The sequence below is a fragment of the Agrilus planipennis genome, unplaced genomic scaffold (genome assembly GCF_000699045.2).
Source record: "Agrilus planipennis isolate EAB-ADULT unplaced genomic scaffold, Apla_2.0 scaffold368, whole genome shotgun sequence".
In the NCBI taxonomy this organism is placed as follows: domain Eukaryota; kingdom Metazoa; phylum Arthropoda; class Insecta; order Coleoptera; family Buprestidae; genus Agrilus; species Agrilus planipennis.
Genome location: NW_020439091.1, coordinates 85,328 through 102,837, shown reverse-complemented (window position 1 = coordinate 102,837; position 17,510 = coordinate 85,328). Strand labels below are relative to the sequence as shown.

The window sequence follows — 17,510 nt, the reverse complement described above, 5'->3', positions numbered from 1 at the left end:
AATTAAAGAACAGGATAGCTACGTTCGTTTCAATGTTTCATCTTAGGAATTTATATGGGATTGCACAAAGCATTTTTGTAATTTAAATTTTTGTCGACATCAAACGGCTAAAAGACCGACGCACAATTACATATTTAATTTAACGTTTTACAACAAAAGCACGTAAAAATAATGGTTGAAAACGGAAGAAGTTTCAAATGAATTTTAAACCTTTCCAATTGACATCAAAGTAACGGCAAATTAATGTTTCTCTCTTACAAATTTATAAAAGGAATAGTAAAAGGGAAAGAATGCCCCTCAATGTAGAGTAAAGTCGGTGAATGTGGAATAGGTCAGGTAATGTGGAATACCATTTTTGCACTAAAACTAGAAGTGTCATCTACATTCTAGTTGCTGTATTAGGTACTACTCTTAATGTATTTCGAAGTAATGTGTTATGTAATCCTATGTTTGTTATAGGTGACGTTGTGTTTAATCAGAAATGATTTCGCAGGTGGCTGACATTTTGTAGGGTAGTGATACTGTTAACTGTTACGCATTTGTTTGGACCGATTTAAAAATAGTGGTGCTGCGTGTAGTTACTATAAGTGTTTTAGAGTGTGAGGTATGATATTACAGCCCTATAAAATTAACTTTATCCAAGTTTCTATATGGTCATAGTTTCGTGTCTATAAGTGGGTATTGTGGAATATCAATAGGTTTGCTATTGTGGACTATTCCACATAACCAATTCCATTTTCCCCTCCCTAACTCCCAATGAAGATGCCGAATGTATTTTTTGTGCAGGTAAATTTTCTGAAGATACAAGAGGAGAGGTTTGGATACAATGCATAATGTGTAGTGGCTGGTGCCATGAAGTGTGTGCAGGAAATGAAAGAGAAGTTTATATTTGTGATTTCTGCCAGTAGATATTATGATTACCTGTTTTTTTTAGTCTTCTTTTTTTGTATCATGTAAAATGTTAGCCAAATAAAATATTTTTCTCGTTGTAGGTGAAATTATTTACTGAAAATGGTGGCGTGTTAATTCCATGGTAATATCCTATTCCACATTACCTTATAGGACTATTCCACTTTACCTACCCATTTTAACAATCTGAGAATTTGTTGACTTTGATTATTTCGTCTGTTAAAAGGTATAGATTATGTGCTACGTCGCCTAGACGGGAAAAACAAATAGCTAGCTGACTACAGATATTACCGTGAATAAAAAAATTACAGAAGTATGTTTAATAAACTTGTTTATAATTTTTAAAAAAATGGTATTCCACATTCACCGACCTTACTCTACTAAAATTTGCGCTGCTGGTGGTGTAAATGTGAATTTGGGTTAAAATAAAAAAATATCTTTTAATCTACATGATTACCGCTGGTTCAATCTATATGAGATTATACCAATTGTATGCCTGACATCAAATCAGAAATTTAATTTAACGCATAGCCAGGATAACAATTAATACCTACTCTTCTAAAATCTGCCAGTAGCTCTGACTAAATTCTCATTACGGCATGTAACTAAATTCCCATCTTGGAATTCAATAATGCTCCAAGTTAGGTACTTGACTTGGACCCCAGTTAGGCTTTTGACTCACTTTCTAATAAGCTATTTAAGTAAGCACCCCCATGCATATAATGAAGGACCTAACGAAGTATCTGATTTAGAACATGGTTAAACGCCCTAGAAGCATTACATTTGGCATCGCCAAATTATGTCCGACTGGACCTCGATTTCAATTCCAATAAAGGAAGATGAAAATGTCATAAATACGGGTTCATTTCTTACTTTTAATCCAATACCACCACTTCGTAATTATTAGTACTACCTGAATTTATTGAATTACTTTTTAAGTGCATCTTTATTTGCTGAATACTATCTGTTATAATTTCTTTTAACAAAATAGATTTTCATCTGCCTATCACTGTAGCGAACCATCTGCAATAGCACTTTAAGGTATAAACATGTTAGGAACCAAACATCATCATCATAAGGTTGTCAGTCCTAAGACTGGTTGGACACGCATCTCCACTCTTTCCTATCCTGAGCATTTCCCTAAAACTAGAACAACCCATATCCTTAACTATTTGCGAACAGTAATCTAATCTAGATCTACCTCTACCCCTGCTAACTTCCGTTTCTGCCTATAATATGTCTCTAACTAAACTTTCCTGCCTTTAAGGTGTCCTACTAACCAATCTCGCCTATTTCTTATTGACTTCCGTAGAGTCCTCTGTTCTCTTACTCTTTCTAATACCTCTTCATTTCTAACCTTCTCTATCAACGGTATCCTCATCATTCGCCTGTAACAGCACATTTCGAATGCTTCTAACCTTTTCTTTTCCGCCGCGCTTACTGTCCATGTTTCGCACCCGTACAGCGCAGTGCTTCAAACATACACCTTTAACAACCCCTTTCCAATTTCTAAATTAACCGTTCGCGAGCATAGAAGTGACTTCTTTGGTTTTAATAAAGCTTATATATGTTAATACTGGATTGTTCAATAAATTGTGCTGTATGCCACAAGCCATTAACTATACCGTATTTTAAACCGAATATAAAGTCTGCTATTATAGTAACACTATTAAATATGTCCACAATATGTTAATCCAAGACGAATATCATAGCCGACAAGCTTGCACAGCAAAGTGGGCGAAATTAGGAGCTCTTTAGGGGCTAATATTAGTAAGTAAATACGTATGTTTATACAAATAACATCAATTAATGTTGAATAACGATCACCGATAATTATTATTTATGGTGGCGTTATTGTTTTATTATTTACTGTGTTTCGACAGCACTCTAGTAGCTTCAGCTTGTAGTTCTTCCATTTGGCAGAAAATAACATACCTAGCGGGTAATATGAGCGCTTCCAGTTCAGCTGTCAGATGGCGTCGTATGATGTTTTTGCTCGCGGGTATTCCCAATGCGGTGGCCATAGTGTCACCGTTGAAAGAGGGTTCCAGAACGACTAATCCTCCGTGAACTCCGCTATCTGGAACAAAGGATTAACTTCATGCTGACGTCGGAACTAGGGAGATAAACCTCATGCTTCGCGGAAATGAATGTAGAATTATAAAGACGGCAGATTTCTTTAACGTAAAAATATAAAAATTTTTAAAGCACGGAGCTAAGTGTTATCACATTTTGACTGTGCTTTGATCATTGCCAGAGACGTGATTTATTTGAAATAGTTGCATTTAAAATGTAAATAAAAAATAAAAAATACCTATTTTTATCTTGCATTTAAATACTTTTTTTGAGAAAAGCATTTTGTATTTTATTTAAAATACTTTTCCAAACGTATTTTCTAGTGTCCGACCGAAACTGGTTTTTACGACCGAAACCGCATTTCGGCAACGGTCTCAGTTTCGGCCGAAACCGAAACCGAAACCGAAACTTCCTTATAAGGATCATGTTTTGAGAGAAAAATTTAGAAAACGTTACTATAATCAGTCAGTTTTATTTTTTTATCCTTAAATCACATAGCTCTGCAGTCTTTGACATTTTCACTTATTGATAATCAAATCAAAATCAACATAACAACCCCTCATTTAAGGAAATACTTTAATTGCGCCTTAAAAATACTTAAAATAGGTGAGATGTTTATTTGAGTAAGTATAGTATACTTCGCTTGGATGGAATTTAACGCGCCGAACATGACCGACCAGAGCGCGAGAACTCCCGAACGCAGTTTCGGTTTCGGTCGTAGTTTCGGCAGGTTTGCCACCGAAACCGAAACCAAACCGAAACTCGTTTTTTTGCCGAAACTCGACCGAAACCGAACCTTCGGTCGGACACTAGTATTTTCTATTTGTAAAATGCAAAATACATTTTTGCCGTTAAAAGTTCTTTTATATAAAATGATGAATGAAAGTTGCTCATATTGGCCATTGAAGTTATTAGAAGAAGAAGACAATGATACATTCCATGAATGCCTTCAAATTATTTAATTGAAGACAGCCCAAAAAATTCTAAATTCCTTGGAAATGGATAATCTAAAACATTGGATCGATATTGTTTTCCGGGTTCAATGTCATGGTACATGGAATTTTGAAGTTCCAATTGATGTGAGCACCTGCCAAATCACTACCCACGAAATTCTATGAATTACGACAAAACAGCCCGCAAAACAATAACGAAGTGATATACGCCAGCTGTGTAAAACTGAAAATTACAAGATATTATGGTGCGCTAATAAATGTGTATAATCCAAAATTCTTAGAAAACGATTCGAAATACTTTACTTATTAGATGAACACAAAGCTAAAGAAACTATTGATTCCATTTCTTTCTCATATTACAATGTGTAAAAGATCAAAAACAAAATAGGATTGTAAATATTTTAATATAAAATTATTGTCACATCAATTTATTTCNGCAATTAAGGAAGCATATAGAATAATTATTTGCTGCTGAACTGAAGAAACTATAACATACAGATAGAAAAACTATATCTCAATCACTTCAAACAGAAAAATATGAACCATACTCAATCTTCGCAGCTGGTGATATAGTGCAAACACCACTATTAGTCTAGAAAAACTCCAGTATTTTAAAAATGAACAAATTCCTGCATGGTTTTCTTAAAGACTATTTTATACTTATGAAAATGTGGAAAATTCAATAGGTACTACAAAAAAAGTATTTTGAAAATTCGTATTTTGCAAGTAGCATTTAAAATACAAAAGGGAAATCTATTAATTTTGTATTTTACATTTGACATAACAAATTAAAAAAGTATATGCATTTTGTATTTAAATACTTTTAAAAAACCACTTGCACATCTTTAATCATTACAATCTTCTATTGTTGAAAAGGAGGTTAGCCTAGAGGTTCATCAATGTGTTTTTCCAGAACAAGTTTTAAAAAGTTGATTGTAGATAAAAGTGCTTTAGCGTTATAGAACAAAATTTAACAATTATACACGCCTTATGTAATTTACATATCAATCATATTGAAAATATAATATATTGGCTTAAAGCGATTTTTATTTAGTTTTTTAATTTTATTTACGTAATTATGCATATTATTGTAAAGGCAGTTGATTCTATTAAATGCTTTTAACTTCACTGAAAATATCGGAACCCTATAAGCTGTATATCAACAATATTTTTTGTTTTAATTCGTACCTTTTAAATTGTCGGCGTATTCACCCAAATCAATGTTTCGGGCCCATCGTATGAACCGCTGGTTTGTCCAAACTAAAGGATCGGCGTCTACATTTTCACATTGATGTCTTCTAACCGCCAAGGCCTGAAACAAACAACAATGAAGAAATATTTTACAGTTATAAGAATAAGTTGCTTGGTCCGTGGTACATCCTACACGGCTTTTCAGGTTTCAGGCTAGCAGTGTTTCAAAATGGAAAGTCTTAGGTGAAAGTTTACCTAATTAATTTTTGAAAAGATCTTTAACGACAATCCACAAACTGTAGCACACGAAAATGAAATTTATTTTTAAAAACCAAACACAACCATATAAAAAACTAAAACAGTAGAAGTACGAAGGTTTAATATAAGAATGGACACCCAGACATGGTGAAATTATAAGGGTTCGGGGTTTAAGGTCATTTTCGTGTCTTATTTTAATCCTATTACATATTTCTAGATAAAATGAATTGGGGCGGTATGATTGTTAACAAGCATACGTTTGTTAAAAACATTTTAAAATTGTCATTTATTTTAAATTTAGTCAATAAAAAATTGGATTGTAATAGTAGGTGCTACTACAGGTAATTATCATTGTTGTTAAATGTCTTACCTGTCTGTCGTATTTAATTATTCGCAATAAGTGAATGCCGTGGACAATCGAAGCCTGATGAAACTTCCTTGTGACGCCCAAATATTTTTCTAATTCTTTCTTGCTAAGATGTTCTAACATCCTTGCGTCTACCAGATTCGCTGCAAAACTTTCCGAGTACTAGAGAAATATAGAGAATTTTTTTTAATTAAGTTGCATAGGCATTATAGAAGTGTGATTGTACAGCTTAATATTCGTGTTCTTATAAGATAGAAAGCAAAATAGAAATATTAAAATATCAGACAACAGGCAATATATCGCCATCTAGTGGTATTTGCTAGTAACAGTAATTTTTTTAAATGTTCAAAAAGGCCTTACAAAGGCATCTACTTGACAAACTAAATCCACAACGCAGTTCATAATATATAGGCAATTAATAAACACCATTAAACTTTTCCTTTATTAGTTCTCTGCAGCCTGTCGTAGGCAGTTTTGATAAATGACCGATTAAATGGAAGTTGTTCCGTATAAGGAAGATGATATTTTCTGCTAATTGTAGAGTTGCAAAGTTAAAGATAATTAAATACAATTAAATGGAGGGTATCGGTAGGTAAATTCTTGTGAGCAAAACGATGGGCTGATGTTGTTACATTTATTAAGCTCCCAAATTTTCGCCAACATTCTTACAACTCCTTACAAAGGCTTCTATTCGATAAACCGAATACATGTGACAAGTATGCAACCAAATTAAATAAGGACATTAAATTTTCTCTACAAATTACAGTCTAAGAATTTAATGTTCTTCAACAGTAATAAAAATGGAGAAAAGCTAGGATAGTGAGTTGCGAAAAAAACTATTAAACTGTATCGATGGAAAATGTAAACAGTGCCGATTATTGAATGTTTAACATAAACATAAACAATTTACTACTATACATAATATTTGGACGCCTATTACGATAAAAATAATTTATATAAGTGCATTTGTTCATCACTGACAGCACGCAGTACTATGCAAATTACATCTCAACATGTATTAAGAATTCAAAAGATTAATATTGATCGGTAAATGAGTATCATCTCGATAGTTTCAATTTTATTAAGGCATGTAACCAATAGCCCTACCATCATCATTGTAACAACTGTTCCACAGTGACATACTGACCTACTCTAATGACTGATGTTGAATTGTTGAATCACTTCACAGCGATTGACCAAATACAAGGTTTAAACGTTAAAAGAATAAACGGCTACTATAAATTACTATAACATATTGTAGCGAGCACGAGCGTGTTTGTGTGCGATCGGGCATACGTGTGCGTGGACGGCTTATCGATTCGTCGACTAGCCGCTGGCGCCTTTCTTCATGTGCGCCGTATTTGTAAATGTGTGTCGTACCTACGTTCTGGGAAAGCAGTTAAACAGTTCAAAGGAAAAATAAACTATCCGGATGTTTCCACAAGGTTTCAGAAAGTAAACAAAAGAGTATTTAAAGAAAGAGACGATCGCCGAGAAGAGTAGAAATAAATTAACCGTTGCAGAGGTGAATCGAGAAATAAATTGACAGTGATAGCAGTGAAATAAATAGCGCAGTGGATAGTGATATATCAACATAAAAGTGTAAATAAATAGAATAATTCATCACCTAAGTTTACTAATAATTTAATAGTTTTTGAGTTCTTTAATAATTAGTGTAAATAAATAGAGTTTTGTTGTTATCAGTCTAAGAAGTTAATTTTATTAAACCCACGAACATTACAATATTTAAAAATAATAAACAATACATGAGCAAAAATAATACAAAATAAATACAGCACTGACGCTGTTAATTACCAGTTGATTGAATGCGGTTTTGCATTGTTGTGTTTCTTTACCAGGGCCGGAATTAAATTTGTCCTCACAAAAGTATCTATTAAAATATTTACGTATTTAATTCCGCCAGCTACTAATGCTAACATAAGCGGTTACTGTTAGTGACAAGCAGACAGCTTTGCATTATCAATTTTATCTCGAAACGAAAAAAGAATTTTTTAGCGCTCTGTGTAAAAGTTTGTTCGGATAGTAGAGGCTATTTATGGAAAGTACGCAGATATATAGAAGTTGTTTCATTTATTTATTTTTCATTCCACCCTCAGCAGGCTGAAACTTTTGAGCTCCGCAAAGTAAATTATAAAGTTTTAATGAAAGCAATATATATGCTCAATATAACAGTACAGGCTTCACAATAAATGTTTCATTATTTACAAGCGAATACAGTGTCTAGAAATAAATTTAATGCTTAAGGATACGCAGTTTGTCGGGGATAAACATTTTGTTTTATGAACTTCTTCAATACGAAAGTTTGAAACGTATATTTAATGAGTATTTTATAGTGCGGAAACCCACGTTTCGTAAGAACTTCCAACCACTTTATTATTTGGCTTTTTTTTTTTGGAAAGTTTTTATAAAACTGAGTTTTAAAAATACATCAGCTGGAACAGGACCGAAATGTTCCCGGTATAACTTTGTATTATCTCAGTCTAGGTCAGAGAAAAACATATGAAAATATGAACAATAAATTATAATACGATGAAAATAACATAGAATGTAGGTTCCTACAACATGTAACACATGACAATTATTATTTCGGAAAACTAGCTACTAAAGATGAATAAAATTACAAATAGATTTGAATTAAATGTAGATCAAGAAGGTTCTATAAAATTATTGAAAAATAGCGTTTATATTATCGACATAGGGACAAGATCACATCGTGTTCGACTCGACCCTGCGCTATCCTCTGCTTTATATTCGTACTATTCCTTCTATCCTCACCTATCTGACTTCCTAGATACCTAAAATCAGCCACTTATTCTAATCTCTCGTCTTCTATCTTTATATTCGATCTTTCCGTACTTTTTCTTCCCTTGCATACCAGTAGTTTTTTTTAACAGTGCTACTTATGGAAGTAAATAGTAGAAGTAAAGAAGGAGGAAAAGGACCAATAAAAAGTTGGTTGAGACTAAAGACACGAGGAGGTAAATAAAAAACGAAAGCGAGCAGTCCGGAAGAAGAAAAGAAGTGGAAAAGAAAAAATAAAAAAAATTGTGAGTGAAATGGACAAATTGGATGTGTTAATGAAATTGATAGAGAAATTAAAAGAAGAAAGCCAAAAAATGGAAAGAATGTGATAAAAAAAGAACAAAAAAAAGAGGTGCAAGAAAAATGAAGATGGGAAAAATTGAAGAAAAGAAACTAAATGAAACTCAGAAAGAAAATATAAGTATAAAGAAAAAAATGAAACATCTGGAGAAAGAGTCTAATGGAAAGGTAAAGGAAGTAGAAGAAAAATTGGACAAATATAACGAAGAAAGCGGTAAGGAATGGTTCAAACCATGAAAGGAAAGATTAAAAGAAAAAGTGAAGGAATCGCTAATAGATTAGCTGTTGATAGAGAAGCAATTACAGAGGAGCAGAAGAAAAGAATAAGGAGATTAGAAGTGGAACTAGAAAAGAGGGGAAGAACAGAACCTTGTAATCTTTGGAGTAGGAGAATAAGGAAAAGAGTAAGTTGGAAAGAGTTATAAAAGAGAAGATAGGATTGAAGATGTCTGTGAAGGAATGTTAAAAAGAAGGTATTTGGGCAAGAATGGACAAGTGGGAAGATAAGCTGCAGGAAATTATAAATGGTAGAAGGCTAAGGGGAGCGGAGGTTTATATAAGAGATGATATGACTATGGAACTGCGAAGAATGCTTTTGATTGATTTTGGAACATACGGTAAAAGAGGAGAGAAAAAAATGTAGATAGGATGGTTTAATTTAGGTATAAGAAGTGTAAAATAGATGAGGTAGTATTGGTATGGGTACGAAGAAAACGAAGAAATGGTAAAAGGAAAAAGGACATTTCTTTAGGAATAAGAAGGCTGTGTAAGTGTAACTTAACACACAATAGATCATTTGTTGGTAAATTGTGAAGAATTTTAAAATAACCAGTTTGGTTTAATCATCATCGTAAGGTCGTTAGTCCTAAGACTGGTTGGACACGCATCTCCACTCTTTCCTATCCTGAGCATTTCCCTAAAACTAGAACAACCCATATCCTTAACTATTTGCGAACAGTAATCTAATCTAGATCTACCTCTACCCCTGCTAACTTCCGTTTCTGCCTATAATATGTCTCTAACTAAACTTTCCTGCCTTTAAGGTGTCCTACTAACCAATCTCGCCTATTTCTTATTGACTTCCGTAGAGTCCTCTGTTCTCTTACTCTTTCTAATACCTCTTCATTTCTAACCTTCTCTATCAACGGTATCCTCATCATTCGCCTGTAACAGCACATTTCGAATGCTTCTAACCTTTTCTTTTCCGCCGCGCTTACTGTCCATGTTTCGCACCCGTACAGCGCAGTGCTTCAAACATACACCTTTAACAACCCCTTTCCAATTTCTAAATTAACCGTTCGCGAGCATAGAAGTGACTTCTTTGGTTTTAATAAAGCTTATATATGTTAATACTGGATTGTTCAATAAATTGTGCTGTATGCCACAAGCCATTAACTATACCGTATTTTAAACCGAATATAAAGTCTGCTATTATAGTAACACTATTAAATATGTCCACAATATGTTAATCCAAGACGAATATCATAGCCGACAAGCTTGCACAGCAAAGTGGGCGAAATTAGGAGCTCTTTAGGGGCTAATATGGTAACAAGTCAAAAAATTAGGGGCTCATAAACGGTTATTGATATTCAGTAATCAATGATTTTATCCGCTGTATGTGAAACACAATATTATCCTGTAACTGTCCGATAAAACTTTGGTCATTCTTTTTAATAACACTCCATTTCGTTAAATGCAACATGCTAGCTAGTAGCTGCTACTTCAAGTGTTCTGATACGAACATTCTTCCATTTCGTTTTAAAAGCCTTAAAAGCTAACTTACTCTTTCTTGATGCACTTGTTCTTAAAATGCCGTTTAAAGTTTTCTTGTTTTAAATTTCTACTGTCATCTCCTTAAGTTACGAACAAGACCGTCTGTCTCTTCAACCAGCTTCAACGCAACACAGAACTTTTCCTCTAGGGAACCACCACTTGGTTGAATGAATGTAAAAACATCTCCACTCATCAAAATTTAAGGCATGGAGCAATACTGGTAACATATCACTATAGAACAGTTGTCTAATGTGAAGTATGATGGTACCACATTTTTTTTAATTATTGGTAATTGATTAATTATTGGGGTGAGCCGGGTACCCGGTTTGGAACCGGTATCCGGCAGATTCGGCACTTTTTTTAGGATCCGGCGCATCCCTAATTTTTTTATGCAATTGTACCGTACAATAATTAAAAGGAATTTTAGAGATGTAGGGTACAGTAGTAATAATATAAAAAACGAGGCAGGGTCATTTTGATAGAAAATGAGGTGTAGATGGGAAACAGGGGGAAATTCTAAAACATGCAGGACAAGAGATTAAGGATCGTATGTTTAACCCAGTTACTCACATTTACAAGACGGGGGATTATAAACGGAACGTGGTAGTGACCATACCTAAAAAGAGGGGCGCGGATAGGTGCGAGACATTTAGAACAATCAATTAAGCTTAACTTCCCATGCGTTAAAAATCTAAACTAGAATTGCACAGAGGAGGGTGGAAAAAAGGACGGAAGAACTATTAGGGGAGGATTAATTTCGGTTTAGAAGAAATAGAGGCACGCGAGAGGCCATTCTAGTTTTACGGGCAACAACAGAAAAAAAAACGATAGAGAAAAGAAAGAGTGCGTACATAGGATCTGTAGATTTAGAAGAAGTTCTTGACAATGTTAAATGGGACAAGATGTTAAATATACTTAAAAATGTAGGGATGAGTTACAAAGATACAAGAGTGATACTTAGTTTGTATAAAGAGCAACAGGCAGTTATAGAGCTGGGGATGCAACGTAGAGAAGTAAATATTAGGAAGGGAGTCAGACAGGGATGCACACTGCCACCGCTACTTTTTAATCTATACATCGAAGACGCGATCAACATCATTAAAGACAGCACAATCGTAGAGATAGATATACAGAGACAAAAGATTAGTATACTTAGATTTGCAGATGATATAATAACAGTATTACCATCTAGCAAGGAAGAGTTAGAGATAGCTTTAAATAAAATGGAAGCAGCATTGACAAAACAGTTTTTTATGAAAATAAATAAATGTTAAACATTACTGATATGCAAGGGAAGCAAAAATTGGGAAAGAGCAAATATAAAAATACGAGACGAAATATCAGATTTTAGGTATCTAGGAAGTCAAATAAGTCAGGACGGAAGGAGTAGTAGAGATATAAAGCAGAGGATAGAAGTTACTTCTATGCTCGCAAACGGTTAATTTATAAATTCGAAAAAGATTATTAAAGGTGTATGTTTGGAGCGCGGCGCTGTACGGGTGCGAAACATGGACAGTGAGCTCGGTGGAAAAGTAAAGGTTAGAAGCGTTCAAAATGTGGTGTTACCGGCGAATGAAGAGGATACCGTGGATATAGAAGGTTAGAAATGAAGAGGTAGTAGAAAGAATAGGAGAACAGAGGACTCTATAGAAGTCAATAAGAAATAGGCGAGATAGGTTAATAGGACACCTTCTCAGGTATGAAGGTCTAATTAGAGACATATTAGAGGCAGAAACTGGAGTTAGGAGGGGTAGAGGTAGACCTAGATTAGATACACACTAGGCGTGAGAAAGACAGAAATAGTTGGAACAAGCTTGAATGAGCAGAGCTCTCGATGGGCGGTCTTAGGAGATCGGCTAGAACTGTACAGTACTAGACGAAAATGTTTAGCAATTTCTTAAAACAAAATGTATATAAATTAACAATAGAAAAAAACAAAGTTTTATAGGTGTGTGGAGCGTTAAGTTAATTCACTTGTTATTATTTTTGGCTAAATATGCTTTTAAATAAAGCATATTCTTAAATTTTAACGAGGCAGTTNTTTTATAGGTGTGTAGAGCGTTAAGTTAATTCACTTGTTATTATTTTTGGCTAAATATGCTTTTAAATAAAGCATATTCTTAAATTTTAACGAGGCTGTTTAAATAATTTTGCAAATGGTACTGTACACTTTTGTCTAGTTCTTGCACGATGATCGGTGGAGAAATGAGCTCCGCAGATAAATATGACTGAATTTGGAATTATGCTACGGCGCATCCTAATAAACGGAAGGGGCATATATCTAACTTCTTGAAACGATCAGTATGTTTGGAGCCCGGCGCTGTACGGTTGCGAAACATGGACAGCGGGCGCGGCGGAAAACAAACGGTTAGAAGCGTTCGAAATGTGGTATTATATGCGAATGATGAGGATGTCGTGGATAGAGAAGGTTAGAAATGAAGAGGTATAAGAAAGAGTAAGAGAACAGAGGACTATGGAAGTCAATAAGAAATAGGCGAGATAGGTTAGTAGGACATCTTCTCAGGCATAAAGGTCTAGTCAGACATATTACAGGCAGAAACGGGAGTTAGAAGACGTAGAGGTAGACCTAGATTAGACTGCTGTTCGCAAATAGTTAAGGATGTGGGTTGTTCTAGTTTTGGGGAAATGCGAAGATTAGCTCAGGATAGGAAGGAGTGGAGGTGCGTGTTCAATTAGTCTTAGGACTGACGTCCTTATGATGATGACGTACCTTACAAATGAATGCTTTTGAATATTAATAATTACAATAATTATACCATTTTCTCATTCAACACCATCTGGAAAAAAGAACATGAGAAATCCTCACACAAAAAGGCTAAACTTCGGCATCAGTTTAAAAAGTAAACTCTTTTTGGAATTAAATGTTAAAGGGTGTACACTAGTTAAGTTAATTTTCATATTAAATGATTCAGTTGACATGTACATAATTTCTTTGACTTGTTGAGGCTACACTCTAAAATTTTGGACTTCCTTTGACTATTTCCTTGAGTATATAAATCTGCTTTGATTAACTTTCTAAGAAGTGAATTTCCTGGAAAAAATTGTAATAAAGTGTAATCTTTCGTCATCCTTTAAGGCAAAGAATGGAAATTAAACTAGGTAGACAGACCAGATCGGTTTTTTAACAGAAACAGAAACACCGCTTTTTGTTTGTAATTTCATTCATAGTGCATAAAATATATGATCATTGACACATTTCTAGATAGTCTGTGATACTATTCAGTTTTAATTTAAACCAATCTGCCCACAAATGTAAGAACATTTACGTGGAAGATCGATATGGAACGTTGTTTTAAAAAGCGCTTTCGAGAGCGTTAACTCAAACAAGAGAACGTAAAATTGGAGCATTAAAAAGGAAATTGGTGGAATCGGGCTTCAAATTCGTTGGCGATTGCTGAAGTAGGAGGAAAGTAGGTTATTTTAGAGTGGCGTTGTATAAGAGAAAATCGCCATTTAAATTAAGACCATTGGAATGTACCTACTTTATATTTTAATAGTTTGAAGAAAAAATAAGCAGTAACCCACAAAAATATAAAATACAATGTGTAATTATATAACACGCTACTGAAGTGAAACTTCTTCAAACACACAAATACATCGGGATAGGGATTAAGGAATTGGCGTCAGTGGCGTCGTTTCGACTGTAGAGTGTAGGCACATACAAAAATACATTCATACATTTTGTTAGGGCTACACTGTACATGCCGGAGTTGCCTGTAACGAACGTTGCATTGAAGCGCGCTCACGGCTCAAGCGATCCCCACTACGACTACGTGACCTAGTAGAGGGGGGACATCCGTTGCATGATTTCGTTACATAGCAACTCGCATGAAACGAACTTACTTTACCGTGCGTAGAACTTTCACTTCAAAAATGTAATTCTTTTTAACCAAAAGAGCGAGTGAAGTTTCCGAAAAATTAAATCGAATACAAGTAGAGCTTATGGCATTCTTGATGAAGTTGCCCTGGATATTAAAATTCTGCCAATTGTAACTGCATGGTAAAATTTAAGATCAGGATATTCTAAAAAGTTATAACCTGATATTTCAAAAAAGGAGGTTGGTGGCATGATATACAGTGAAAGTTCCTCATTCACGGTTTCCTTATTTGCGTTTTCATTATTCGCGGGTAGAAAAATTGCAACCCAGTTCCTGTATTCGCGGTTAAAAATTTCATTTTTCGCGATTGTAATCGGTAAACAGAAAAGGATTCGGTGTCATTTATTTAAGGAGATTGGCAGCAATAGACCGTTCGTGCCTCGTGTGAATTTTTCCGAAAATGGGTTCCTATTTTAAACATTTGTGATTTAACGCTGCGAGATAAATATCGAAATTAAAAAATTAAAAAATGACCTTCGACAAGCTTCAGAACAAAGCTTCATCTATCTTACTACAAAATTTCAAACCTCTGTTCCAAACATGAAACTCATGATATCTAGAACCGATAAGCATGTTTTTACTCTACGGCGCGTGTACTACTGAATAAATACCCTTAATGTATCGGCATCTTTTGAGTATGTACAGTTGGTACGTGTCGAAGCGGCTTTTATAAAAAAATCTAACAGAGTAGAAAAGGATTCGGTGTTATTTTTCAACGTATTAGTATCTTTTGTATACTATTGGCTCGTGCCGAGGCCACTTCTATAAAAGATGTTACCGAGTGGACTAATTTCAAAATTCAAAACAAGAAAAAATCACTAAATTTTTTAAACTCTTGCCTAACGCTGATTATAACGATTAATTTTAATTGCGAATTTATCAATATATTGATTTTATTTTGATACATATTGGTTTTATTTTGGAACCTTACAACGTATCCCCTATGATTCCATACTAATTACCATTCCACATTTACGGTTTCTGTATTCGCGACATATTTATGGAACGTATACCCCGCGAATAAAGAGCTTTTACTTATCTTTTACTATCGTTTCATTAAGTTACTTGCTGTTTCTGTAGGTCGCGTTCCTTAGGTCAATAATAAATCCGTGAATATTGTGTAGAAATCTGTATACATTGACAACATTTTACAAATGCATTTGCTTCCTTCGTACAAGTAAAATTAAAGGTAGTAGAAATTTTTGTCTCATAATTCATAATTTCGTTATGAACGAATACCGTAGGCGATCGATACGGACGGCACCTTTGATGTACCCGACATCTTATGGTAGCAGGTTATAAATAAGATGACGAATAAAACGAATTTTGGGAAAGCTTTTAAATCAGGAATATTCCATGACCCTGAACAGCATATAATTGATACAAGAGAGTTGATATATAAATAGTGAGCAAACAAGAACACAAAACGGTGATGTACATAATCGACCATCAGATATTTAATTTCAACGAGTCAGTTTCTGTGTTAAATAAATTACTTATATATAATGGGACCTTCCTAAATAAATACGTTCAAGAACACAGTTAGTAGAACATAATTAGTAGAACAACTAGTTCACTTCAGTCCCTGAAGAAGGTAACCTTGTTACCGAAAAGTGCTTCGAACAACTAAAGTGTCGTGTTTGAGCAATTTTGTTTGTTCAAGAACATATGTTACCTATAATTTCACAATGAATTTAAATTTCCATAAGGTAAAGGTAGAAACAGTAATGTAATCACTTACAGAAAATTAAGTTTTTGGTTAAACATTTATTCAATCCGTCATATGGTCAATGTTCCACCATTCCAATTTTAATGCAATATACAACTGAATTTTTCCAATTTCGCCAATAAAAGGCAGGGAATTTTGCATAAATTAAAGTGATAATTAACATTTTTGTTTATTCCCAATTTCCAGCATCAGCACTTCAGGACCGTGCGTGCCCACGGCCTTCTTATAGCTTACGGAGAAATCCGTTGACAATTAGAAAAGGAAAGCAATATACTGTGCATGCAGTACGAGTGCGAACCACCATAGCTGCAATAATTTAGATGGCCTGGTTCCAAACTGAATCGATTTCAATAAAAAATAATCGATTGAGGGTGTAGCAATTCTTTCACACATACACGGTTTAAAGTTTTTAACATTAAAGCCATTTCGAATTTCGAAAAGACTTGAAATAAAGAAATATGGACCGTCTAAATTAAAGTTAAATTTAACGCAAACAAGAATAAACAAGGGCAAAGACATCAATCGGAACTTCGGTAAATCTATGGATTCCTTATGTAAATGGATTTGCGGCTGTGACGTGAAAAATAAGTTTCTATGCTATTCCTGTTATTTCTTTTTGAATATTCTTTGTGAATAAAAAAATTGTGTAGTGACAGAGTTAAAATAAGCACTCCAAAGAAAGGTTGAAAAAGTATGTTCTCCTGTTCTGCACATGAACAGCTTTAAGTACTCTTTAGTTAAAATTAGTAATGACAAAAGAATTAATCATTTAAAGGCATAGAACAAAGAAGAGTTGACCAAAAGTTCCTATAACAGTCTCAACAAGCATAGTGTAAATTTGACTTGATCTTTCATGTGGATGAACTACAAGCCATCACTGATCTCAAGATTACGAACGCATTACTTCTCATTAGCATGCGTTTAGTGGTTGGGATCAATTTAGAGAAAACTGAACTGATGCTAAATTAATTCGGATCTAGAGATTTCGCTTTTCAGTATGTTCTAGTAGGCATCTTGCTTTATGTTCTTTGAGTTTCGTTACCATCGATCTCTTAGTGGTTCCTATGTAGACCTTTCCGCAGGAATAGGGAATGCTGTAAGCTCTTGAAGCTGAAAGAGGATCCGTTTTGTCCTTAGCTGATTTGATAGTCTGCTGGATGTTCTTCGCATGTTTGGAGACTGTTCTGATGTTGTGTCTCTTAGGGACTCTGCAAAATCAGTTCGTGACCTTT

At 34.3% G+C, this 17,510-nt stretch overlaps 1 protein-coding gene across 5 annotated transcripts in view; it reads right to left on the bottom strand.

The window, feature by feature from the left end:
- Positions 1-17,510, bottom strand: part of LOC108742767 (kazrin) — a 129,343-nt gene that overhangs the window by 26,550 nt on the left and 85,283 nt on the right. For all 5 annotated transcript variants that reach the window (XM_018478079.1, XM_018478080.1, XM_018478082.1 and 2 more), the window contains 3 exons: positions 5,758-5,916; positions 5,127-5,250; positions 2,845-2,989 (listed from right to left, as the gene is read on the bottom strand). In XM_018478079.1, the coding sequence (XP_018333581.1) occupies positions 2,845-2,989; positions 5,127-5,250; positions 5,758-5,916 (428 nt within the window). The remainder of the gene's footprint in view (positions 1-2,844; positions 2,990-5,126; positions 5,251-5,757; positions 5,917-17,510) is intronic.